This window comes from Lepus europaeus, chromosome 1 (assembly GCF_033115175.1).
Source record: "Lepus europaeus isolate LE1 chromosome 1, mLepTim1.pri, whole genome shotgun sequence".
Lineage (NCBI taxonomy): Eukaryota > Metazoa > Chordata > Mammalia > Lagomorpha > Leporidae > Lepus > Lepus europaeus.
Window position 1 is genome coordinate 388,085 of NC_084827.1, and position 27,040 is coordinate 415,124.

Sequence of the window (27,040 nt, forward strand, 5' to 3'; positions counted from 1 at the left end):
TCAGAATCTGACAGACCTTTAATGTTGTATCTAGGAGTGTCTAATACAAAGTTTTGGTATTTAGTTAGTCTTCCTCCTGTTAGCTAATGAAGTCTTTTGACCTCTAACACTGCGTGCACCTGATGGGGTGGTTGAACCTCTATGGGTTGTCCCACCATGAGTTTAGAGACCCTGCTCTCAGGCAGCTGGGCCATCCTTGAGTCACAGTCTGTTTTTGAAACATAGGCCAGCAGTCTCTGGATAGGCCCTAGATTTTAGGCGTCCAGGGACTGGTTGTAATTAATCCATGTGACTGGGCAGCTCTCCGTTAGTAGGAAACCTCCAGCTTCTGATCTGTCTACAGATAAAAGCAATGAGGAAGAAAGTGAAAGGCAAGATTGGAAAGGAAAAAGCAGAGGTGCTGGGTTTGTTGGAAGGATCAGATCAGGAGGAAGGACCCGAGATGCTTCTGTGGATGTGCACCAGCTGCTCCATGGTGGCTGGCAGGCGCTGTCCACCTGCTGTTTGAATTCATGTGGCTTGGAGGTAAACTCCACCCTTGTGATTAGGGGGAGCTGGGGTTGGTGGACAGGAATGCGATCATGTCCTGGGAAGCAAGGTCTTCTAATAAAAATACGCAGTCTGAGAGGAGTTTTCAGAAAGGATTAAAGCAAAGCCCAAAACTGCAGCTCCAGGAGTCAGGCTGGTGAAGTGGTGCAACCTGCTCGCCATCTGCTGGGCTGACTCAGTCCTGGGAACCTGCCCTTTCAGTCTGTCCCACCTGGATGTCTTTTAAGGCAGGAGGCTGTCATTTCAACACATCCACAAGATTTTTTTTTTAAGATTTATTCTATTTATTTGAAAGGTAGATCCAGAGGGAAAAGTCTTCCATTTCGTTGGTTCACTCCCCAAATGACCGCAGTGGTCGGAGCTGAGTTGATCCAAAGCCAGGAGCTTCTTCTGGGTCTCCCATGCAGGTGCAGGGGCCCAAGCACTTGGGCCATCTTCTACTGCTTTCCCAGGCCATTACAGAGAGCTAGACTGGAAGAGGAGCTACTGGGACTTGAACTGGCTCCCATATGGGATGCCTGCCCTGCAGGCTGGGGCTTTAACCTACTGTGCTACAGCATCAGCCCCCCATACAAATCTTTTAAGACAGTTTAAAGTAAAAACAAAAACTGAGCAAGATGAGTTAACAGGATGGCATAGAGGATAGAAAGAAAGAAAGACAGTTGGAATGAGGAGAACTGAGACACCAGGAAGGAAGGCACCACAGAGATGCTGAGGCAGAGGTTCAGCCGTCTGCTCATTCCCTGCGAGAGGATAGCCATCAGTCCATCCTGCACCCTCATCTTCCCCAATGGGAAATAACCCCTCTGCAGATCCCTTCCTGGTTGCCAGGAATATGTTAACGCCAGGTTCTTTGGCTCACTTGCTGATAGAAATCCATGAGGCCACTGTGAACTCACTCTGTTGGGGATTGTTCTTGAACACAAGGCAGACAGTGTGGTGAAGAAGTTCCACCAACTGCCTTTGCTACAGGAACTGATCAGGTGCTTTATGGAGCTGGGGAGGCGTGGCCGTTCCCCCTGCTCAGCTTCTCACATCTGCCACCACCGGAAAGGCATCTCCTTCCCCATTACACGTCTGTTCCTGTGAGATCGGCCACAGGATTCTACATAATGAGGGCATCCAGTGTTTGTCTCTGTACCTGGTTTATTTCAGTTAAGTGTCCTCCAAGTATATCCCTGTTGGAAATGACAGAATTTTCTGCTTTTCTTTATTTGAGTTTTCTAATTAAAAAGATTTTAAATAATTTTTAAAGACAGAATGATATTCTATTGTGTGTATATAACACAATGATTTTTTTCCATTGTATCTTTTTGTTTGTTGCTTGAATATGTTACAAATGAAATTGAGCTTTGGATTACCTTGTGCTAGTTCTTGAGCATTTCACTGGTATTTGAGAACTTTTTGATAAGTCTTGGTATAATTTACACCATCAAGTTTATCTTAGGTTTTTAATTCATTCATAATTATTTCTTGTTTTACTAAATGCCAGGATAGAGTTCTTTTCTCAAAGGAATACTATTTGCATTTATTATATAGGAACAGAAGGTAGTATTTCTTAATCTTTTTTTGTGGATTTTAAGCAAAATGAATGACTGTGCTCTGCTTACAGAAATCCTGAGACAGTGTCTGAAAAGAACCAGGGATCCTAGTTCTCCTATGGGGTTCTGTACATCCTTGTTTGAAAACCACTACTGGAAAATTGATTAAATTGAAAAATGTAGCCCAAATGTGGTTTCTGGGGGAGAGGGCATGTAATTTAAGATGGAGAATTTATGCTCCATTTAATATATTTTATGTGCACATAAACTGAGTTGCTTATTTCATGAACAGACATTGTAAAGAGCCCAAGTTACAATTTGATGGGATGTATTTGTTTAGTACCCAGCATTTTGTATTAAAACTTAGGATGTGACTTTGTTTTTCCCAGTTGGAGTCATCCGATGCCCGGTTTGCAGTCAAGAATGTGCCGAGAGACACATCATAGATAATTTTTTCGTGAAGGACACTACTGAGGTTCCCAGCAGCACGGTCGAAAAGTCTAATCAGGTAAGCGAGTAAAGCTTTCCCTTTGCCGCCTCTTGATGGGGCAACTTAGACTGCTGGTGTCAGACATTAGACTACTGTTGAATGGAATTATGTAGTATTCTACACAGTACATAAATGGTAGTGAGCGGTTAGCATGACAAATAAAACAGTGCCAATATGGACATCTCTGATTGCATCTCGACCTTGCTTGTCCTCCACAGAGAATCATTATTCTGTATTTGACATTATTTCATTTCTTTATTTTTTGTGTGTTGACAATTAGATTCTTTTTTTTTAATATTTACTTTATTGATTTGAAAGAATTACAGAAAGAGGTAGAGACAGAGAAAGAGGTCTTCCATCCGCTGATTCTCTCCCCAGATGGCCGCAACAGCCAGAGCTGTGCTGATCCGAAGCCGGGAGCCAGGAGCTTCTTCTGGGTCTCCCACGCGGGTGCAGGGGCCCAAGGACTTGGGCCATCTTCTACTGCTTTCCCAGGCCATAGCAGAGAGCTGGATCAGAAGAGGAGCAGCTGGGACGCTAACTGGCACCCACATGGGATGCCAGCGCTTCAGGCCAGGGCATTAACCCTCTGCGCCACAGCTCCGGCCCCTGGCAGTTACATTCTTCTGTCAACCTTTTTTTCTATTTTAGTGAAAAACTCTGTAATGATACATATGAAAAGCAGCACGTCTTTGAGACATAGGTTTCTACATTTTTATGAAAGTCTTTTTTTCCATATGGTGCATTATTCTGAAAAATCTCATTTGATAGCAGTGTCCAGGATGTTGAATTAAACAGATTTCTTTCCAACTTGGGCTATTCACATGTAGGACATGTCTGTTGGCTTCCTAAATCTAGATGTTGGGTCCTTGGAATGATCGGCAGATTAATTCTACAGTGTGCGCTGGATGAGGTGTATCAGTGTGCTTGTGGGTCATGACTATTGCTGATTTCTCGAGGCAGCTCTTTTTAACTTGGAGCAGAAGATCTGGAGAGGAACTGAATCTGCCAAGGGGAAAGTGAATTTATTATTAGCTATACTTATCAAGACATTTTTAATACGCATGGTTAATCTTTATACCTTTTTGTCTCATTTCCAACTTTCTATTTTTTGAAGGAACAACAGGAATGTGGTTTCACTTAAAATATTTTAAAATTTATTTTTATTTGATAGCCAGTAAGGCAGAGAGAGAGAAAGGTTCTCCATCTGCTGGTTTACTACCCAAATGCCTGCAATAACCAGGACTGGGAAAGGCTAAAGCCAGGAGCCTGGAACTGCTTTAATTATCACATGGGTAGCAGAGACCCGAGTACTTGAGCCATCATTTTCTGTCTTCCAGAGTACACATTCACAGGAAGCCTGATTAAAAGCTGAGAAGCTTGGGCTTCACCCAGGTACTCTGATAGGGGGTGCAGATGTGAGCAGTGACTTAACTGCAGCACTACACACCTGCCCCTAGCATTCATTGTAAATGGACATGGCCACTTCTACCTAAATACCTGTTTTTATTGTCTCAAAAGTATCCACAGTTCTTTCTAATTCAAACTTTAATCATAGACCAAAGCAGGGCTTTCTGCGGAGGATACATTTTCATTGCTCTGAAACTAAGGAGCAGAAATGGTGTTGTGGCACCATGGGTGCTCATCACCATTAGATTGATTATAGACCTTGCAGAAGGTGATGAAGCAAATTACTTTTATCAAAAAGTATTAAAATCGACATTTCACGTTCAATTTAGAATTCTGTCTACTCTTTGATTTTTTATTTATATCTCTTTCCCGTGCTGGAAATCTTGTTTTCTGGTTTTTTTTTTTTTTTTTTTTAATGTTTATTTGAAAGAGTTGCAGAGAGAGATAAGAAGAAGAGACAGATGATCCATCTGTTGATTCACTCTTGGCATAGCCACAATTGCCGGGACTGAGCCAGGCCAAAGCCAGGAGCCAGGAGCTCCATACAGGTCTCCCACTTGGGTGCAGGGGTTAAACACTTCGGCCATCTTCTACTGCTTTCCCAGATCATTAGCAGGGAGTTGGATCAGAAGTGGAGTGGCCAAGACAGGAACCGGTGCCCAAATGAGATGTCTGCAATGCAGTCGACAAATTTACCAGCTGCACCACAATGCTGGCCCTCTTGGTTCTTAAATAAATGACACAGTCATTTACTATGTCTCATGTATTATAGGGCGTATAAGTTTTAATGTGGTCAGACAACACTTTCATTCTTTTTTTTGTTTTGTTTTTTAATTTATTTATTTTACTTGAAAGTCACAGATACACAGAGGAGGAGAGGCGGGGGGGGGGGGGAGAGGGAGGGAGGGAGGTCTTCCACCTGCTGGTTCACTCCCCAAATGGCTGCAATGGCCGGAGCTGTGCCGATCTGAAACCAGGAGCCAGGAGCTTCTTCTGGGTTTCCCACACAGGTGCAGGGGCCCAAGGACTTTGGCCATCTTGTACTGCCTTCCTAGGCCATAGTACAGAGTTGGATTGGAAGTGGAGCAGCCAGGACTCAAACCAGCGCCCATATGGGATGCTGGCACTGCAGGCAGTGGCTTTACCTGCTGTGCCACAGCCCCAACACTTTCATTCTTAAAACTAAGAGTTGTTAACTAGATATAAAGTTTTCTCAAAAGATAAAAAGAAAATTCTTATGGTATCATAGTGGTAGCAACGTTAGGAGGTAGCCAAGAGAACAGAGGCAAAAGGTTGAAAGAGGTGGAGATGCAGCTTGGCTGGCGCTGAGATCTGAGCATTTAGCTGAGATACTGAGGCCTCTTGTACTGGTAGTGGTTTGCAATAAATCTGGTTCTACAAGTATTGGGAAGACTATAAATAGAACTGTTGGCTCTAGGAAGGGGCTGCTGTTGCTGGGGTAAAACAACACTGGGGTGATGACAGAGGTTGCAGGACATAGGAGGCAGACAGGAATCTGTTCAGAAAGATCACATCCATGGTCCCGCGCTGTGCTGCAGTAGGCTACACCTTCGCCCATGGTGCTGGCATTCTAAATGGGTGCCAGTTCGTGTACCCACTGTTCCTCTTCTGATTCAGCTCTCTGCTATGGCCTGGGAAAGCAGTAGAAGATGGCCCAAGTCCTTGGGGCCCTGCACCTGCATGGAAGACCCAGAGGAAGCTCCTGGCTCCTGGCATTGGATGGATAGCCGTTGTGGCTATTTGAGGAGTGAATCAGTGGACAGAAGACCTTTCTGTCTATCCCTCTCTGTGTAACTCTGCCTCTCAAATAAATAAAATCTTAAAAATGGAAAGAAAAAAAAAGGTCAAGTCCATTCTTTCTGAATTTTTTGTCTCCCTTTAGTGCCACCGTTGCTAGAAACTAACAACAGCAACTTGTAAGACATACAAGGATGCAAAAGTATTTTCAAGTCCATACGTAGGTTTTTCATTCTATATGAATTCCATGAACTTTTTGAAGACCTTGCATACATGAGGCTTGCAGAATAACAGAATAAGGAAGATTGGAGTTAGAGTTGAGAGAGTTGTATTGTGTTTTTGACAAAATGGGAAGCTCAAAGCATGGCTACATATAAGCACTAGAGATAGTCAATCAAATCATCATGCATTGTTTGTTATTTTAGAGGTGGAGAGAAAGCAAGCCTCCATCTTCTGGTTCACTCCCCAAATGCGCACAGTAACCTGGGAGCTGAGACTCAGTCCATGTTTCCCACGAGGATGCCATATCACCCCTGCTTCCCAAGGTCCCAAGGTCCCAAGGTTTTGTATTGGCATCCTGCCGCTTTAGTAAACCATTAGACCAAACTTTCGCTACCATAATGTTTTAAATTTGCTTGAAAAGCATAACGTTTGTATTTGTGGTTAAGCCATCCATTTGGTAGGCAGTGTTGTTTCAGTTTGTTTTTGTGTTTAGAGGTTTTTAAGTTTTTACAACTACATAGAAAACATTCATGTAGTGCCAAAGTAAAATCTATAGAATAAGGTACGTTCACAGAATTTCTGTCCCTTACAGCGTCACTTGCCTCTTTAAAAATGTGTTGCCTAATCTGTTTCTACACTGCAGCAATAGTGATACTGAAATCCAAACGTGACTGGCCATAGGCTGCTTCAGTCAGAGACCAGAGTTACCATGTGACCCTCCCTCATCGGGACCCTGCCCGCTGCCCCCCGGCGCCCTCTCTCGCTCCTCATCTCTCGCTTCAGTTGTACTTGATTTGTTCCGGAGTTGTGAGCCTGTGCTCTTGTGGCCTGGGGCTTCTCGTGCGTGCTCTGCTCTCTGCTTGGAAGGCTGCTCATCAAGTGCTTGGTGATTTAACTTTACTATCGGATGCTGATTTGGTCTTAGGAAAAGCCTTCCCCAGCCTTCAAACCCCACTAAAACAACCTCTCAAACATTTTCTTTCTTATAAACATTTTAGTTTATAATTATTAGTGTGATTATTCCAATGATAGGCGTCTGCCACACATTTAATCTTCACAACTACTCATGACCTCTTGTATTACCCTTGTTTAAAGGATAAATAGTTCAAGTAACCAGCCCAAGAGTACTCAGCTTGTAAGTAGGGAAAATGGAATTTAAATCTGCACTACCTCTCCTGGGTGCATGTATCCTCAAACCGAGTGTAGTGCCTGGGTGATTGAGTGTGTGAACTGAGGAGAAAATGTACTTACATTCTTGCCTGTGCAGAATTCAATACACTATTATCAGTTTAAATTTACAAACACTATTAAGATGATAACTGATTATAATCCATTATGGTAGGTATACCATTTATGTCTGGTTAATGGTATGATAAGTTTTTCATTTTTCTAAAAAACTTATGTGACACATTTCTTATTAGGTGTGTACAAGCTGTGAGGACAATGCGGAAGCTAATGGATTTTGTGTAGAGTGTGTTGAATGGCTGTGTAAAACATGTATAAGAGCTCATCAGAGGGTGAAGTTCACGAAAGACCACACTGTCAGACAGAAGGAGGAAGTATCTCCAGGTAACAAAAGTTCTTTCCATTTCAGTCTTTGGGTATTGACTTGCTTTGATACACTTACAAGCAGTACATGCACTGTTGTTTTTTAAAATACAGAGCTGTGTATTACACCTGAAGTACAAATCCTTAGAAATGTGGGTAGGCACGAATCGTATCCTTTGCCTTACATTCATACTTCATACAGCCTTCTTGCTCCTGTAAATGTCTTATATTGGTGTAAATATAGCAAAAAAATTTTAAGATTTATTTATTTTATTTGAAAGGTAAAATTACAGAGAGGGGAAGAAACAGAGAAAGAGAAATCTTCCAACCCCTGATTTACTCCTTAAATGGCCACATTGGCCAGGGCTGGGCCAGGCCAATGCCAGGAGATTCTTTGAGGTCTCCCACATGGGTGCAGGGCCCCTATCACTTAGGCCGTCCTCTGCTGCCTTCCCAGGCACATTAGCAGGAAGCTGGAGACAAGGTGGAGTAGCTGGGAATCAAACTGGCACCCATATGGGATGCTAGCGCTGCAGACAGCAGTTAAGCCTGCTGTACCACAGTGCCAGCCCATAAAGAAATTTTTTAAACTAGTTTTTCTTTTTTCTACATTATTGTTTAGGGTGGCAAATAATGGGTTTAAAGGTTTAGAACTCTCTTCCTTCTCTTTCTTCTGATGCCCTTGTAATTAATAAGCCTGCATCATGTTTATCTGATAGACAACCAGAGAATCCTCTTTATTTATTTTTTTAAGATTTAATTATTTATTTGAAAGAGTTGCACAGACAGGAGAGGCAGAGAGAGAGAAAGAGAGAGGTCTTCCATCCACCTATGCACTTCCCAATTGGCTGCAATGGCCAGAGCTGTGCCGATCCGAAGCCAGGAGCCAGGAGCTTCCTCCAGGTCTCCCACAGGGGTGCAGGGTCCCAAGGAGTTGGGCCATATTCTGCTACTTTCCCAGGCCATAGCAGAGAGAGCTGGATGGGAAGAGGAGCAGCCAGGATTTGAACCAGTGCCTATATGGGATGCTGGCACCACAGGCAGCGGCTTTATCCACTACGCCACAGCACCATCCCCAAGAATCTTTTCTTTTTATGTAATTGTGGTTTCTGGGTTTTTATTCTATTGCTTTTAATGTAAAGTTCCCTAAGAACATACTTTACCCAAATAAACCAAACTTTATAATTTTGACCATTTTTAAGTGTACAATTCAGTGGCATTGATTGTATTTGCAATCTTAAGCAACTGTCACTACTGTTGTTATGTCCAGTTCAGTTGTCCCCAAAGACCACCAAGGAGCCGATACTGCTGTAAAGCACACGAGAGTTTTATTGCAGGTCTGGAGCTGGACTCTCAATCAACACCAATGCAGCGGGTCTGAATTGAGAGCCCCGACCCTTCAGTTAACAGGGTTTTTATAGGGTTTTCAGAGACATTCCATACATCATGGTACCATCTAGCAAATCATCTCATCCCGCGGGAAATTCAAAGGACCTCTCTTAGAATTGATTAGTGCATCCAGTGGCGGGAACGGACCTACTAAAGGTGGTTGGATGGCTTTGGGGTTGATGCCTTTTGAATTGATTGGCCGAAGCACAGGGTCCGAGCTGCTGGGGTGTACGTGCCTGTTGAAGGATCTTTCAGATGACTGGATAAAGAAAGGAAATAGAGGGTGTTGACTGATAGGATGAAAAAAATGGTTAGAGAGCAGAGATTCCAATGAGCTACATTGAGGTAGTAACTAAGAACTGGAAGATCTGAAAGACAAAGTTACGAGAGTGTTATGTTTGAATTTGTGATTTTTCTTTTTAAAGATTCATTCATTCAAGAGAGTAGGGAGAGGGGGAGAAAGGGATATTCATGTGCTGATTCACTCTCCCAAATGGCTGGACCAGGCCAAGGTCAGGAGACGAGAACACCATCCAGGTCTGCTGTTTGGGTAGCTGGGGCCCAAGGACTTTAGCCGTCTTTCACTGCTTTCCTGCCTACCTGCTGGGAGAGCTGGGTTGGAAATGGAGAAGCTGAGACTTGAACTGTGACCTATGGGATGCTGGCATCACAGGTGGCAGCTTAACCTGCACACAATGTGGTCTCTGAAATTATGATTTTCAAATGGAACAGTTATGGATGACAAAATTCTAGTGTGTGGCCTTGGAATAGGTAGCTGAATTGAAGCACAAGTCTCTGGTTTGTCTTTTTTTAAAGAGGTAGAGTTATAGACAGAGAGAAAGGTCTTCCTTCCTTTGGTTCACTCCCCAGATGGCCGCTACAACCGGAACTAAGCCGATCCGAAGCCAGGAGCCAGGTGCTTCTTCCTGGTCTCCCTATGCAGGTGCAGGGGCCCAAGCATTTGGGCCATCCTCCACTGCCCTCCTGGGCCACAGCAGAGAGCTGGACTGGAAGAGGAGCAACCGGGATAGAACCTGGCGCCCATATGGGATGCTGGCGCCTCAGACGGGGGATTAACCAAGTGAGCCACGGTGCCGCCACCCCCCACCCCTCTGCCCCTTTTTCTTCTTTTTGGCCAGGTAGAGTTAGACAGCGTGAGAGAGAGACAGAAAGGTCTTCCTTCCATTGGTTCACTCCTCTAATGGCCACTATGGCTGGCGCACCGCGCTGATCCGAAGCCAGGAGCTGGGTGCTTCGTCCTGGTCTCCCATGTGGGTGCAGGGCCCAAGCACTTGGGCCATCCTCCACTGCACTCCCGGGCCACAGCAGAGAGCTGACTGAGAGAGGAGCAACCGGGACTAGAACCCCGGGGTGCTGGCGCTGCAGGCGGAGGATTAGCCAAGTGAGCCATGGCGCCAGCCTCTGGTTTGTCTTAATAAGATAATTTATTTCATCTTCTAAATCATTCAAGATGATTATGACTATGAATCAATTTAAATTCTTCAGTCAATAGACTATAAGCAGGTTACATATGTTCTGTCTAGAGAAGAAAGAGGTACTGTTATTATTTCTTGGCCGTGGTCTCAAACCAACTTGTCTCAGGCAAACTAAAGGGGTATAGGTCCTGTTATCTCCACAGAGCAGAATGCTTCTTTTTTCTTACTTTGAGTTATAAGGGTTTAAAGCTTGACTCTGCATTTATGGGTACCCAGCAGTTGAGATGGATGAGATTTTGTGTGGTTTGCCTGTTTTCTGCTTTGGCAGATGTGTAGACAATACACAGTCAAATTGCTCACCAGTCTGATTATTATGGCCCCAGAAATAAGTGCTTTGGTTTTGTTTGTTTTCTACTTTACATTTTTCTACTTTACAGTTTTATTATGATCAGAAAATGTGAGCCTGTTAACGCATTCTCCTTGCTGGTACACAATTAAGATTTTTGTAAGGACTGTGACTACTACATTGAAGTAAATTTCATGTGAATTAAAAACCTACAAAAATACACCAATGAGGAAAAATATATTTGTGTAACTTAAAAGGAGAAAGCTTTTCTAGAAACAGTTCTCAAAACTAAAGCTATAAAATATGTCTTTTCAGGGGAAAAAAATACAATAAGCCAAAGTCAAAGTAGGCAAAGTATTCCTAAAATTTTTGTAATTTTTGGCAGACAGTGTGTCAAATATGCATTCAAGTCAATAACAGAATTGGGCAGAAAAATGGTAGAGATTATTAGCAGATACTTTAATAGAGATTTCATCTATCTGCTGGTTACTCTGGAAATTGCTGAAATGGCCATACCCGGGCTGGGCCAGGCCTTAGCCAGGAATCACGAGCTTCTTCTGGGTCTTACACATGGGTGCCGGGGCCCAATGATTTGGGCCATCCTCTGCTGCTTTCCCAGGCTCATTAGCATGGAGCTGGATCAGAAGTGGAGCAGCCAGGACTTGAACCAGCGCCCATAGGGAATACCAGAACCACAGGTGGCAGCTTTACCAGACATGCCCCAGTGCTGGCCCTGCAGATATTTCTTTAAAAGAAGTACAAATAGTTGATGACTCTGAAAAGGTGTTTGATCTCTATTATTAGTGCAGACTCTCTTTGTGCTTAAGAAAATGAGAAAGATTTAATAATATTAAATACCCTGTTAATAGCTAGAAGTAAAAATTGGTACCATTTTTAGAGGACCATTTAATGTTTCTGTATAAATTGCCCTTTGAGCCAAAATTTCTATCACTAGGAATTGTCTCATGGAAATATTTACATCATAAGTTTCATGTTCATTTCAGTATTATTACACAGTGTTGAGAAACTTCCATACATCTACTGGTGCATCCATTTGATGGAATATTATACAGATAACAAATAACAATGAGGTTAATATGTTTACTAACCCATAAAGGTTTCTAAAACAGGTGAGAAAAGCATTTTTAAGACAGTATGTGTGGTACCATTTATATTTTATTAAATAAAATTCTGTACTATATGAGGATACTTCAAAAAGTTCCTGTGAATGGAATTAAAAGATAAGTTTATTTTGGTGAAGCCTATGGAGGGTCTCCAAAAAGCTTCTGGGAGGAGAGGCAGGCATTTGATGCAGCAGTTAGGGTACCTGCATCCCTCAGCAGGGTGCCTGTGTTGAGTCCTGGCTCCTCCCGTTCCAGCTTTCAGTTAAAGTGTACTGCAGGAAGCAGCCAATAATGACTTGAGTCCCTGCCTACCCATGTGGAAGACCTGGACTGTGTTGCCAGCTCCTGACTTTGTCCAGCCCCTGTTTCTGTGGACATTTAAGGATTACGTCAGTGGGTAGGAGATTTCTGTCTTCCCCTATGGCTTTTAGATAAATCCTAAAAACAATTTTTTTGAAGTTTATGGAATGAGTAGTGGGTGTTTGGCCTAGCAGTTAAGATACCTGCATTCCCACATCAGAGTATCTGGGTTTTGTTGCTGGTTCTAGTTCCTGATTGCAGCTTCCTGGCAAGGTAGATCCTGGGAGACAGTAGTGTTAGTTTATGTAATTTGGGAGATATGAATTGTATCCCATTCCCCCCCAGTCTGAGCCCAGCACTGGCTGGGACAGGACAGGCTTTGGGGAGCAACCAGTGAAAGGATGTGCTGTGTGTTGCTCTTTGTCTCTCTGCCTCTCCAATAAATAAAAAAAATGATTTAAATAATTGAGTGAAGTTTAAGACAGGCATTGTGGTAGAGCTGCTAAACCACCGCTCGTGGTGCATGCATCCCATATTAAGTGTCTGGGTCCCAGTCTTACGCGGCTCCTGGAAGAGCTCCCAGTTTTGCACGCCCTGGGTTCCTGCCACCCATGTGATTTTTGGGCTGGCCCATCCCATCCCCAGCTGTTTCCCAGCATGGCATTTGGTTAGTGAACCAGTAGATGGAAGATTTTTCCCTCTTTCATCCTCTCCTCTACTCTTTGCTCTGTTGCTCTTTCAAATAAATCAAAATCAATAAATACTTTTTAAAAATTATGGAAATGAATGTTACGAGAAACTATACACAGATTTCAAACTTTTTTGTACCAAAATAAGTTTTATCTTTTAATTCCATTTTTCCATGAACTTTTTTAGCGTTTTCTTGTACTAAATGTAATTGTACACATAACAGGCATCCAGAGGAGGACACCAGGTTGTTAATAACAGTTTTCTCTGGAAATGGGATTATTTCTGAAGTGGTTGGGTTTTATGTTTTAATTATTAGTGAGTTAATAGATGTTTGATGTTTAATCAGTCATTACATTTATTTGTATTCTGGTTTGTTCCACTTAACATAGTATTATAAGCATTTCCTAGTTTTATCTTCTATTACAAAAGTAGTGAAGTCACATGTGAAACTAGTGTAATAGTAAAACATTATGATTATTTCTTTGTTAATGAAAAGTGGGATAATGAAATATTTATTATTCCTTTGATACATTTTAAATCAGAAATAAACTCCTTCCATATTTGAGATTTAGAAAACATCCAAGTGGTTCATACTCACTTATCAAGTATATTTTTGTAAGACTTGTTATTCCATAAAACGTCTTTCTAATCACATATTGGCCCTTTCATTTCTTCCTGAATTGGAAATATTTACTATTTTCATATCTGACATCTAGTGGTAGTTATGGTGTAGAAATAAACCATGGGTAGTTCTTTTGTATCAGTGATATTGAATTCCAGTGGGTGATCTAATAATTACTTCTTTGTTTTTCTGTTGTGTTAATGTTTTTCTCTTTGCTTCCCATTGTTTCTACAGAGGCAGTTGGTGTGACCAGTCAACGGCCAGTGTTTTGTCCTTTTCATAAAAAGGAGCAGTTGAAGCTTTACTGTGAGACATGTGACAAGCTGACATGTCGGGACTGCCAGCTGTTAGAACATAAAGAGCATAGGTACCAGCGTCTTTCCTTATGTACACAGCATTGCGAGGATTGGAGGCTTGTTGCCGCTCCAGCCAGAGGGCAGTCCGCATCATTTTAACTTGTCCTACATCAGAGCTTCTCAGCTTGTGAAATACAGCTGGGGCTAGCAAATTCTTTGTCGTAGAGCACTGTTCAGTGCCTTTTACGGTGGTTAGCATTATCTTTGACCTCTACCAACTAGATGCCAGTAGCACTGTTCTTCCCTCCCCCCTGAGTTGTTACAACTCAGAAATGTCTCCAGAGCACCACTGGCCCAAAATCTGTTCTAAAATACCTGGAATTAGTTGCCATTGTTGTAAAATGAGAAGATTTTTACATTTATTTTTAAATGTGACTTCCTAGGCATTTCAGTTAACAGTCACTTATTTTAACAGTAAGATTCACGTTAACTGATAAACACCATTGCTTAGAATGGTCTAGTCTTCGAAGAGTGGCAGATTCGATAATTTGAGTCAAGCATAACCAGTAAGAACATCTAGAAAACCTGGACAAAATATAGAAAACATCTACATGAAATTTTAGAGCTAATATAGTCAACAATTGTTGGGCCAAGAGTAGGGTTAGAAAATGATACTTCCCCTGCCTAGAGACTTGTCAAGAGAACAAGGAAGACTTTTTTTTTCTAAACATTTATTTACTTGAAAGGCAGATTTTACAGAGAGGCAGAGAGAGAGAAGTGGGTTCACTGGGTTCCATGGGTTCACTCCCCAGATGACCTCAATTGCTGGAGCTGTGCCAGTCTGAAGCCAGGGGCCAGGAGCTTCTTCCGGGTCTCCCACATGGGTGCAGGGGCCCAAGGACTTGGGCCATCTTCCACTGCTTTCCCAGGCCTTAGCAGAGAGCTGGATCAGAAGTGGAGCAGCCAGGACTCAAACCAGCATCCGTGTGGGATGCTGGAGCTGCAAGTGGCAGCTTTACCCACTATGCCGCAGCGCTGGTTACACAAGGAATACTTCTGTTAAGCTCACAGGGCTGAGAAGTCAGGGATTAGAGCTCAAGGATTTTAAGGGCAAAAGGTTCACCTAATCTTAAGTTGGGACCCTGAAAGTCTACATTATTATATTCAGAGTGAATTGCCTAGTAAGTAGTTCCTCACAAGGCCTGAACTCACCTGAAGTTAGATTAAAGTGAAATCATGTTTCAGTTGCCCCAGGGTACCTGGTAGCTCAAATGTAAATTCTCCGTTGAGAAAGGAACCATCCTAGACTGCATTTATTCAACAGTGAATTTTGTGACTCTGTAGTCAGCACAACCAGAAATAACCAGGTATGTGGGGAGATTAGACAATATGAATAAAACAAGTAGTGTTAGTCACGAAGTGCATCGTACCATATTAAAGATGTTGAAGAACATTTCAATGGAGAATGAATGCTATAAAACAAAATGAAGTGGAATCTATATAAATGAAAGTATCTCAGTAAAAGATTTAAAAGTAGACTTGATATATCAGGAAATGAAAATGAATGTGATCGAAGAAATATTCAGAATGAAGTGTGGCGAACAGTAGGGTGGGAAGTAGAAGAGATGGGCAAGAAAGAGACGATTTAGATTGGATGTAATTGTATGCCAAAGAAGGAAACTAGGGAAGCAAGCAGTCTTTTCAGACAAATCTAATCGGTGAGAACTTTCAAATACTAATGGAAAACATCTAGTCCATACTCCCACATAGGTGGCAGGGACCTGAGCCCTTGGGCCATCTTCCGCTGCTTTTCCCAGGCCGTTATCAGAGAGCTGGATTGAAAGTGGAGCAACCAGGACTCGATCCAGTGCCCATATGGGATGTCATTGCTACAGGTGGTAGATTCACCCTGTAGGCCAAAACGTCGGTCCCTAAAGTTGAAAATTTCAACATTACCCAGTAATTGACAAAATAAGTAGGCTAAAAATCAACATAGATATGTCACTGAGATTTAAATAACAGAAATAGTATTTGGTCTTATAGAACTACTGAAACACTGTGCCTGAGCGGACCCATTCTTTTTTTTTTTTTTTTAAAATCTTTTTAAAAAAATTTTTTTATTTTGACAGGTAGAGTGGACAGTGAGAAAGAGAGAGAGAGAGAGAGAGAGAGAGAAAGGTCTTCCTTTTGCCGTTGGTTCACCCTCCAATGGCTGCTGCGACCAGCGCACCGTGCTGATCCGAAGCCAGGAGCCAGGAGCTTCTCCTGGTCTCCCATGCGGGTACAGGGCCCAAGCACTTGGGCCATCCTCCACTGCACTCCCGGGCCATAGCAGAGAGCTGGCCTGGAAGAGGGGCAACCAGGACAGAATTCGGCGCGGCAACCAGGACAGAATTCGGCGCCCCAACCGGGACTAGAACCCGATGTGCCTGCACCACAGGCGGAGGATTAGCCTATTGAGCCGTGGCACCGGCTCGGACCCATTCTTTATAGCCCCAAGGTGTTTAACCACATGCTGAGCAAATGATTGAAATTCAGTTTAATAACTTGTGTAATAACAGTGTAATTGATCTAGAAAATGAGAGAAAAATATCATATATTTAGAAATGAAGGTATGAAATTCATAAAAAAGCTAAATGTACTGACATGTGATCTTGGGTTATACCCTAGACTACAGGGGGAAAATTACAAAGAAGACATTGAGACAGATGACATAATCGTAATATTGTCTGTCAATCTTAGTTTTCTTGATTTTAATAACCACTGTTACAATATAGGAGACCATTCTTCTTTGTAGAAAATGTACACTAAACTACTAAGTGGTTAGATGCCCATGATAATAATGGTGAATTTGAAAACCAGTTACTATGTATAAAAGATGAATGTGAAATCTCTGTACTCTTGCAAATTTAACTTTGTGGTTAGCTCACAGTTAAGCAGTTAATTAAATGGTCCAAGAAATTCCTATGGATATTTCAAGTTATTTTAACTTGAAGGGTATCAAAAAATACCATATATTAATCAGACCTTAAGATTTATAGCTAAGACTACGAAGAGAGGGAAGTTTATATCTTTAAATATTTAGAAAATAAGGATAAAAAGTTAACATATTAAACATTGATCTCAAGTTAGGAAAGGCAGCAAATTAAATCCAAAGTGGGCTTAAAAATGGGATGTAGTAAAGACAAATGCAATACAGTCAGAGCCAGAAATGGAGCAGTGGAAGGAGCAGATAGATCCCTTTGTGAAGGGTTCAGGGAGAGAGAGCAAGCCCACATAGCCAACGCTAGGCATCACTATGTACTCTGTAGGCAGTTAGAAGATAAAAATGAAAGCTGTCAGTTCTTTGAAAATTTTTACATAAAATGACAACACTTTTAGAAAGTAAGCTTTTATTGAAACTAATGGAAAATTCAAATAGTCTTAAAATGTAAATCCATAATTTAAAACTTTCCCACAAAGAAAGCTGCAAAACTGAAAATAGATTTTTGTAAACATTAAGAGTAAGAATAGGAGAGGAGGAGGAGGAAGGGTGGGAGTGTGGGCGGGAGGTGGGGGAGGAGCACTGTGTTCGTAAACCTGTGTATATGAAGTATGTGAAATTTGTATACCACAGATAGAAAAACTGTAGAGCCAAATGACTTCACTAATGAATCGGTAAAATAGTTTACATAAATTATACAAACATGTCTGGAGAATAGTAGAATGAATTATTTCTAGCCTGTCTCATGACTCCAGCATAACCCAGACACCAGAAATTGAGAGGGAATAGATATGGAAAATTACAGGCTGAGTTCATCCGTGAATTCAGTGTATAATTTCTAAGAAATAAGAAACTTAAACAGATTAATATTACCACTTTTGGAAAACTAACCACAACCAGGGTGGCCTTAGGCATAAAATAATCAAAGTCATTGATGTTAAATGTCATTAGTATTATACTAAAAGAATGTAGAGGCAGAAGAAGGGAGCTTGTGTTGTGGCATACCAGGTTAAGTACCACCAGCACCCAATTTGGGCGTCAGTTCCCATCCTGGTTGCTCAGGTGCCTGACCAGCTCCCTGTTAATGGCCTGGAAAAACAGTGGAAGATGACCCAAGTCCATGTGAGAGACACAGATGAAGCTCTGGCCATTACAGCTCTTTGGGCAGTGAGCCAACACATAGAAGATCTCTCTCTCTGCCTTTGAAATAAAGAAATTTTTTTTTTAAAGGAAGAAACAGTAAATAAAAAATGTAGACATTTAGTGTTTAGCCAAAAGTTATATGTGCCTGTATCCCACATTTCAAGAGTACCCAGGTTTGATTCCTCGTGCATGCTTCTGACTCCACATTCCTGCCTGTGCAGAATCTGGAGAGAGGTGGCCCAAGAAACTTGGTTCCTGCCACTCACCTAGGAGACCTCCCCTGAGTTCTGGGCGTTAGCCTCAACCCAGCTGTAGCTATGGCAGGCACTGGGGAATGTACCAGCAGATGGTAACTTCCTTTGTTTATGTCTCTGCCTCTCAAACAAAATTTTAAATAAATGTATACTTATGACCCACATTTGAGATTTTAAAACCTAAAATTTAAAGTGTTATTGTATAGATGACTTGATTATATACAAAGAAAACCCAATGAAATTCTTAACTGAGTGTCCCTGTTCTGAGTGTAACCATACTTACAACACTTACTCATTAAATTGCACTTAGACAAGGTTGAGTATTTTGCATAGCAATAACAGCACCAGTTGAGAAATCAGCACACCATATGGAGTGCCTGGGTTCATATATCCACTTCATTTTTGACTCCAGATTCCTGCTAATTTTCACTCTGGAGGCATCAGGTGATGACTTGGGGTCCTTGCCATACACCTGGGAAACCCAGGCCTCAGCCTGGTCCATTCCCAGCTGTTGGGGACACTGGGGGCTGGCACCAGCAGATGGGAGATCTTTCACTCCCGAATGACCACAGTGGCTGGAGCTGAGTCTCACTGAAGCAAGACCTTAATGGAATGCCAGAGGTCTCCCACATGGCTTATGGGGGACCAAGCACTTGGTCCATCTTCCAGTGCTTTCTCTGGCACATTAGCCGGGAAGTGGATCAGAAGTAGAGCAACTGGGACTGGCATTGCAGGTGGTGGCTTAACCTGCTGTGCCATGAAAGCCCCAAACTTAAAATTTATGTAAAATTTATTTTATTTGAAAAGCAGACAGACAGCAATCTCTTAGCTTTTTTACTCCTCTAAATACCCAACCAAGAGCCCCCACTCATCCAAGCCTCCCCACCAGGAGACTGGGGTTGGGGGAGACTTGGATGAGTTAAACTGTTCACTTGGCGGGGAACCCAGTTCATGGACCACCATCTGCTGCTTCCTAGAGTACACTGGGAGCAAAGCAGACAGCTGAACCCAGACACTCCTGTGTGGGATGAGGCATCCCAGGTGGGTCTTCAGCTTTTTAGAGTGCTGTTCATTATGATCATATTTTTAAACCTTTACCAAACAAGGCATGGCATCAAGAGTTTGGGTTTTTCTTTCTCCATTTATCCTAACGGCATATGTTCAAGACCTTTCTAAAGTAACTGCAAGTGATCTTTAAAATGTATGTTTACAGTAAATGTTCACAGCTACAAAACAAAAAATAGTTTATACGCCTGTTAAAATGATGTAAAAAATGTTAAAAATAGTTAATACATCTGTTAAATTGACTCTCTTTTTGTTTGAGGAATAATTTGTGAGAAAGTTTGGAAAGCCTGCCTTAGAGGGTTATATTTGGTATTTAAAAATTTTGATGTTGTTTTTGTATCTTTTCAAAAATCATTTCTCTACTTTTGTTTTATACAAATATTTAAGTAATTTGCTTATTATTTCTTCAGATACCAATTTATAGAAGAAGCTTTTCAGAACCAGAAAGTGATAATAGACACGTTAATCACCAAACTGATGGAAAAGACAAAATATATAAAATTTACAGGAAATCAGATCCAAAACAGGTAAATTTTTATGCCTACTACTATAATTTCATATGTGTCAAGTGTATTTACTTTTAGAATTTTTTTTTTTTTTGACAGAGTGGACAGTGAGAGAGAGAGACAGAGAGAAAGGTCTTCCTTTTGCCGTTGGTTCACCCTCCAATGGCCGCCACAGCCGGTGCACTGCAGCCGGCGCACCGTGCTGATCCGAAGCCAGGAGCCAGGTGCTTCTCCTGGTCTCCCATGTGGGTGCAGGGCACAAGCACTTGGGCCATCCTCCACTGCACTCCTGGGCCATAGCAGAGAGCTGGCCTGGAAGAGGAACAACCGGGACAGAATTCGGCGCCCCGACCGGGACTAGAACCTGGTGTGCTGGCGCCGCAGGCAGAGGGTTAGCCTGTTGAGCCGCGGCGCCAGCCTAGAGTAGAATTATTTTTAAGTCACTGTGAAGTGCTAAGCTATGAGATGACTAATAATAATATATGGTTGAAAAGACTTTTCTAGAAACTTTGAGTTGAAGAATTTTTTCAACCATAAAAATTTAAAGCTATATTGATGATGAACTACAATCAGTAATAGCTCGTTTAACTGGTTCGTACTGATAATTTATGATTATCTGATCTTGTCCAATTTTAAGGAAACCCCATGATATTAAAACAAAGTCATTTTTGCCAGTATTAAACACTATTCTAACAAATATATAGCTAATCGATACTATATGGTTTGCTAAAATTTACAGTGCCTGAGCTGTGATCTTCTAATTGTGAAGAGACACCAGGAGTCAGGGATGGTTGAGATTGTCTGATGAGAATTCTGTGACTGGGTAGCAAAGCACTAGTGTGGTCTAGTCCACATTGTAAGAAGCATTGGGGGCACACTGTGACGTGTCATCATGTCCTCTTCCTTTGGTTGCTGTGCATACGGAAGCCTGACTTTGTCAAGGGAAGAGCCTACACAAAAGCAGCTTTGTAGGGTTAGCTGTTGAGATTCATTTTGCCCAAGATCGGTCTTCATAATTCATTCTGGGACATAGGAGTGGAGCACTTGATTGTTTGCCCAGCTAATTCCTTTTTTTTTTTTTTTTTAAAGATTTATTTATTTGAAAGAGTTACAGGGAGGCAGAGACAGAGAGAGAGATCTTCCATCCACTGGCTTCTCCCCAAATAGCCACAAAGTTCGGAGTTGGGCCATCTGAAGCCGGGTACCAGGAGCTTCCTCAGGGTCTCCCACATGGGTGCATGGGCCCAAAGACTCAGACCATCTTCCGCAGCTTTCCCAGCCACATTAGCAGGGAGCTGGATCGGAAGTAGAGCAGCTGAGACTTGAACTGGTGCCAATGTGGGATGCTTGCTGCTCAGACAGCAGCTTTATCCACTGTGCCACAGCGCTGGCCCCAAAAGAGATATTTAAAATGGAAGATAACCCTTTCTTGTTGTTCTAGTGTTGGGATGTCAGTCTAGTCATTATTCTGCATTGTATTGTATGTCCTTTATCAGTTCTCATTTTTCTAACCTTTATTTTTCACATAATAGCTATTGTTCACCAAATACTTTTTCCTTTACCATATTCTATTCAGAATAGTATATTTTGCCAAATAGAATAATTGGTGGGATATAACATTTTTGATTCAGTAATTGAAATTTTGTAATGAATGTTAATTGAAAGAGATAATATCTACTGGCAAAAGTATTTATTGTTAACTGGTAAAAATGTCCACTGTTAACTATTTAGCTTTAAGTAAAATACAGATGGCTATTTGGTCTTTTATTGTATTTAGGGTATGAGCTCTGGGTCAAGGTTCAGTTTTTTACATATTGATGTCTGTTTTTCCCAATGCCATTTGTTGCAACAATTATACTGTTTCTATTGAATTACCTTGACGCTTCTGTTTAAAAAAAAAAAATAGAAGGAATTAACCATTGACTGTTTAAGTGTGGATTTATTTGTGGATACTTGTACTTTGTGTGTGCTTTTGCCAGTATTCTTCTTTCATGATCATTATAAATTTTTATATTAAATCTTAGGTAGGATGAGTTCTCCAATTTGTTATTTTTCAGTTTTTGTAATTTGTGTTGTTTTCACATAATAATAACGTTGTTGAGAAGCAATTGGTTTCTGAATTGTGATAGAAATTAGAGAATCTTCCTTAGTAGGCAATAATTGTTTATATCCTCTCATAACCTACCAGACTGTTAAAGGATTAAATTTCCCAACTTTGCTATTAATTCATTTGTATGCATTTGCAAGCCTGTCATTATTTGTCCCTTATCCCATTCTCTCACCGTGAAGATTTGAATGAGTTTTTGGAAATAGATTACTTCTGGGGTCCGGCTGGTTTCCTTGATCTGATAGCAGTATTGTCAAAGCATTAATCTTGTCAGAAAATTATGTTGCAGAATTTTCAACAGGATAAAATTTGTACTTTTTGTCATAAGTTTTAGAGAATAACTATGGAGAAACAGGCAGGGACGATGGAGCTTTTTTGTTATTTCAAGATAAATGCATTAAGTAGCAAAGTACTACAGCCTTTTTGCCTTTTAGTCAGGTATAGCGAATACTGTTTGCTCATGAGTCACATTCACACATTTATGTAGTAAATACAACAGAACTTGTTTAGAATCATGGTTTATCTTTCTCAAGTCCTTTTTGTAATCTCCCCTTCTCTCTTACTCCTTTTATTTTACTGGGTGTCTTTCAAGCTATATTATTTTAATATGCTTTTTTCCAATTTTATATATTTTGAACATAAGATTGAATTGTATGAATACATAATTCAGAATTTTATTTCTGATCTACAAAATGTCATTTTAAACTGAAGGATTCTTAGGAGCTTTTTTTAAGAGCTGAAAACATGTTGGTCTAATTTAGACATTAAAGCATCAATTTTAAGTATTTGAAATAAAAATTGCCTTAAATTTTAGATGTTTCACCCCCAATTCATTTAATTTGCAGAATAATCGAAGTGAATCAAAACCAGAAGCAAGTGGAGCAGGATATCAAGGTTGCTATATTTACACTGATGGTAGAAATCAACAAGAAAGGGAAAGCTCTACTGCACCAGCTGGAGGTGAGTCACTGCCCCCCGGGCCGTGTAGCCAGCATAGTGGCTCTTCCATGGTCTTGTTTCTTCTCCAGTCACAAGTTTTCTTTGCCACGTTCTAGACTGTAGCCAACAGTTTGTGAGTGTCTAACATCCCAGAGATGTTTACTCTCGTACAATAAGCGTAGCGCCTTGCTTAGGAGGTTTGTGAATGTTGAAGAGATGAGTCATTTCAGAGCTTTCTTGAAATGAAGAGTTTGCATCACAAAGGATATATTGGAGCAGAATTTTCTGGAAAGATATACAGTTCTATTTAATTCTCAGAAATGCAGCCACACACCCTGCGAGGTTTCCGTGATGGCCGAGCTGTAAGGTTTCATCTAATGGCATTTTGCCATCTTGGTGTGCTGTCAGAAGGTCCTGTGTTCTCACAATGAAGTCTCCTCACACAGACTTTCTCAGAACTCAGCCAGTCGTTAGGTAATGCACAACTGTTCTTTTAGCCTTGTTAGAAATTAGGCAATAGAATGTGGCTCCTGCCCTTGTCTTAATTATGTGAAAGAAGCCCTTGGAGCTATTCAAGACACTCAGTGTGGTTGTTGATTACTTAAGGTAAGAAAAATATTACTGTTGTCATCAGCTTTTTTTTTTTTTTTTGACAGGCAGAGTGGACAGTGAGAGAGAGACAGAGACAGAGAGAAAGGTCTTCCTTTTGCCGTTGGTTCACCCTCCAGTGGCCGCTGTGGCCGGCGCATTGCGCTGATCCGAAGCCAGGAGCCAGGTGCCAGGTGCTTCTCCAGGTCTCCCATGCAGGTGCAGGGCCCAAGCACTTGGGCCATCCTCCACTACACTCCCGGGCCATAGCAGAGAGCTGGCCTGGAAGAGGGGCAACCGGGACAGAATTCGGCGCCCCAACCGGGACTAGAACCCAGTGTGCCGGCGCCGCAGGCGGAGGATTAGCCTATTGAGCCGTGGCACTGGCCAGCATTTTTTCTTTTAAGATTTATTTATTTATTTGAAGGTTCGAGTTACAGAGAGGCAGAGAGACAGAAAGAGAAGTCTTCCATCCGCTGATTCACTTTCCAAGTGGCTGCAGTGGTTGGAGCTGGGCCCATCCAAAGCCAGGAACCAGGAGCTACTTCTGGGTCTCCTACATGGGTGCAGGGGCCCAAGGACTTGGGCCATCTTCCACTGCTTTCTCAAGCCATAGCAGAGAGCTGGATCAGAAGTGGAGCAGCTGGAACTCAAACCAGCGCCCTTATGGGATGCCGGCACTGCAGGCAGCAGCTTTACCCAATACGCTACAGTGCCAGCCCCCATCAGCTTTTTTAAACTCAGGAAGGGCAACATCCAAAGTCAATGTTTGACTTCAAATAATAAGATGTAACAACTTACAGGGATTTTTACCACACAGTTCCAATCATGTGATGTTCAGTCTTACAGATATAGAAAGAATTCTTGAAGAACAAGTAGTTTAGAATAAAAAGAGAAGAATTCCAGTATTTGGAGATATTGGGAGGAATGAGACGCGTGGAAATGATGTATTTCAATCTCTGTTTCATTGTTGGCCAAGTTAGAAGGCCTCTGTCAGAGAGGTTCTCCTTCCAGGGGAAGTTTGTTTATTCCCATGGTTTGTCAACCATGCAGGAAACAAAGGTTGAAATATTTCTGTGCTTTTGGATACAAGTAGTTATCCAGTGAGGAAGTATTCTGAGCAGAAAGAATCACATTCCATTTATAGTAATAACACTTTTTCAAGGTACTGAGATTTTTTTTCAAAAAGGCCCATTTAAGCAGAATTTGAAAATTTTTCAAAGCTGTGCTTAAAATCAAATAGAACTTCATGATCTGCTTTCCCAAAGATTGAGAATGCATGCATTGCTGTGGTTTTGTTTCCAGACTGGATTGGGCATCGGAAATGCTTGAAGAACTTTTAAAAAGAACAAAGAAAAAAATGACCAGACCCTTACTACTCAAAGAATGAATCTGGCCATCCGTATTTAAAATATCAACTTTCGGCCGGCGCCGTGGCTTAGCAAGCTAATCCTCCGCCTTGTGGCACCAGCACACCGGGTTCTAGTCCCAGTTGGGGCGCCGGATTCTATCCCGGTTGCCCCTCTTCCAGGTCAGCTCTCTGCTGTGGCCTGGGAAGGCGGTGGAGGATGGCCCAAGTCCTTGTGCCCTGCACTCGCATGGGAGACCAGGAGAAGCACCTGGCTCCTGGCTTCGGATCAGCACGATGTGCCAGCCGCAGCGGCCACTGGAGGGTGAACCAACGGCAAAAAGGAAGACCTTTCTCTCTGTCTCTCTCTCACTATCCACTCTGCCTGTCAAAAAAAATAAAATAAAAATTAACTTTGATTATTTTCTCAACACTTTTTAAATAAGGCTCTAATCCTCAAACCCATTCTCCTGTTTCAGAGCCCTCCTTTAAGACAAATATAGATAATTTTATTGGCTAAGACTCAAGGGAAATTGGCCCAAATAGTTACCAGAGGAAGACCAAAACCCTAGGGCTTCTGATTCTCAGTTTGAATACTCCCCAGAAGTCAACAGCATTTCTATTCCCATTACATGTGGTTTGTAGAGTTCAGAAATAGCAGGTAAATTGTCGTCTCTCTGAGCTTTGACATGATGAAGACAGTGACTGATAACAGTCCTTCAAATACAGACTTGCTTCTGAGGTTAGCGAATTCACTGTAGAACGTGTGTATTTTCCAAGTTTGGAACTGACTAGGGCCAGGATCTGGTTTCACATTACATTGAGAAGCTGATGAGTTCATCTCATCGTTTTGAAATTTTTAATTTGCCTGACACAGTAGAGGGCCTATAGTTTCCCTTTTCTCTAGGCAGGCCATGGATGAGGTTTTTCGATAGGATCCTTTAGTAAAAGGCGAAAGATTTATACAATCTGAAGAGAAACCAGAGTATGGATAGGCTCCTTTAAAATAACCCGTCATTTCACCACCTTTGATTATTCTGTCTTCTGCTTCTTTCTAGCGTTTCTTAGTGCTCTGGTACAGTTTTTCACTAGATCTATGGTTCCCATGATAATTCTTAATGAACAGAAATAATATGCATTAAAAAAAAAAACAACCATGTACAAATGGTAAGTGTTATCTGCACAGGACATGACTGTAGACCAAAACTAGTTACAGGTGGAACTAGAATCCCTAAAAGGTGAAGACATCTCATGATTGAGTAAATCATATGATCTGGAAACTTTACTGGATTATTCATTGATAAATCTCTTTGTGAATATTGGATTCAGCATATACTTTTTATTTTCTCTTTAAAGATTTATTTATTGGGGCCAGCGCTGTGGTGTAGCAGGTAAAGCCGTCACCTGCAGTACTGGCATCCCTTAAGGGCACTTGTTTGAGTCCCTGCTGCTCCACTTCGATCCAACTCTCTGCTATAGCTTGGGAACACAGTAGAAGATGGTCCAAGTCCTTGGGCCCCTGCACAGATTGGGAGACCCAGAAGAAGCACCTAGCTCTGGATCGGCACAGTTCTGGCCATTGCGACCAATTGGAGTGTTAACCAGCAGATGGAAAACTTCTGTCTGTCTCTCTGCCTCTCCTTCTCTTTGTGTAACTCTGACTTTCAAATGAATACGTCTTTAAAAATAAAAGGCATTTTCCGAGAGTCAGAGGCAGAGAAAGAGGTCTTACTACATCTACTGGTTCACTCCCAAAATGGCTGCAACACTCCAAAGCCAGGAGCTTCCTCCAGGTTTCTCACATGGATGCAGGAGTCCATCCTTGTTCTGTTTTCTACTTTCCCAGGCCGTAGCAGAGAGCTGGATTGGAAGTAGAGCATCTGGTACTTGAACTGGCGACCATATGGGATGCATGCACTGCAGGTAGCGGCTTAACCCACTATGCAACAGTGCCAGCATATGCTTATTATAACCAACTCATACTTTGTTTCTTTTGTTTCAGTTGACTGCTCTGAGATGATTATTCTGATTTGTTTATTTGAAATCAAATACATCTAAATAATGCAATATGCAGAAACTGATGTTAAAATTACTTTCTTGTTTTCAGAGCCTTGCAAAGGACCATCGTATGAAACTTATGCAGCAGCAACAGGAGGTGGCTGGACTTTCCAAACAGTTGGAACACGTCATGCATTTCTCTAAATGGGCAGTTTCTAGTGGCAGCAGTACAGCATTACTGTATAGCAAGCGACTGGTAAGACAGATTATGGTGTTTAACGTACTGCAAAAATGTCCTGTGAAACCATAGTCGTGGGGATGTTTAAAATTCAGAAATGTACATTAGTACTTAATGTTTACCTATTTCTACTCTAATTGATAAAACTAC

At 41.7% G+C, this 27,040-nt stretch overlaps 1 protein-coding gene across 2 annotated transcripts in view; it reads left to right on the forward strand.

Moving 5' to 3' along the window:
- The window catches only part of TRIM24 (tripartite motif containing 24), a 108,814-nt gene that overhangs the window by 39,524 nt on the left and 42,250 nt on the right, over window positions 1-27,040 (forward strand). For both annotated transcript variants that reach the window (XM_062199756.1, XM_062200320.1), the window contains exons 2-7: window positions 2,480-2,598; window positions 7,392-7,539; window positions 13,660-13,792; window positions 19,577-19,693; window positions 22,625-22,739; window positions 26,762-26,908. In XM_062199756.1, coding sequence (XP_062055740.1) covers window positions 2,480-2,598; window positions 7,392-7,539; window positions 13,660-13,792; window positions 19,577-19,693; window positions 22,625-22,739; window positions 26,762-26,908 — 779 coding nt within the window. The remainder of the gene's footprint in view (window positions 1-2,479; window positions 2,599-7,391; window positions 7,540-13,659; window positions 13,793-19,576; window positions 19,694-22,624; window positions 22,740-26,761; window positions 26,909-27,040) is intronic.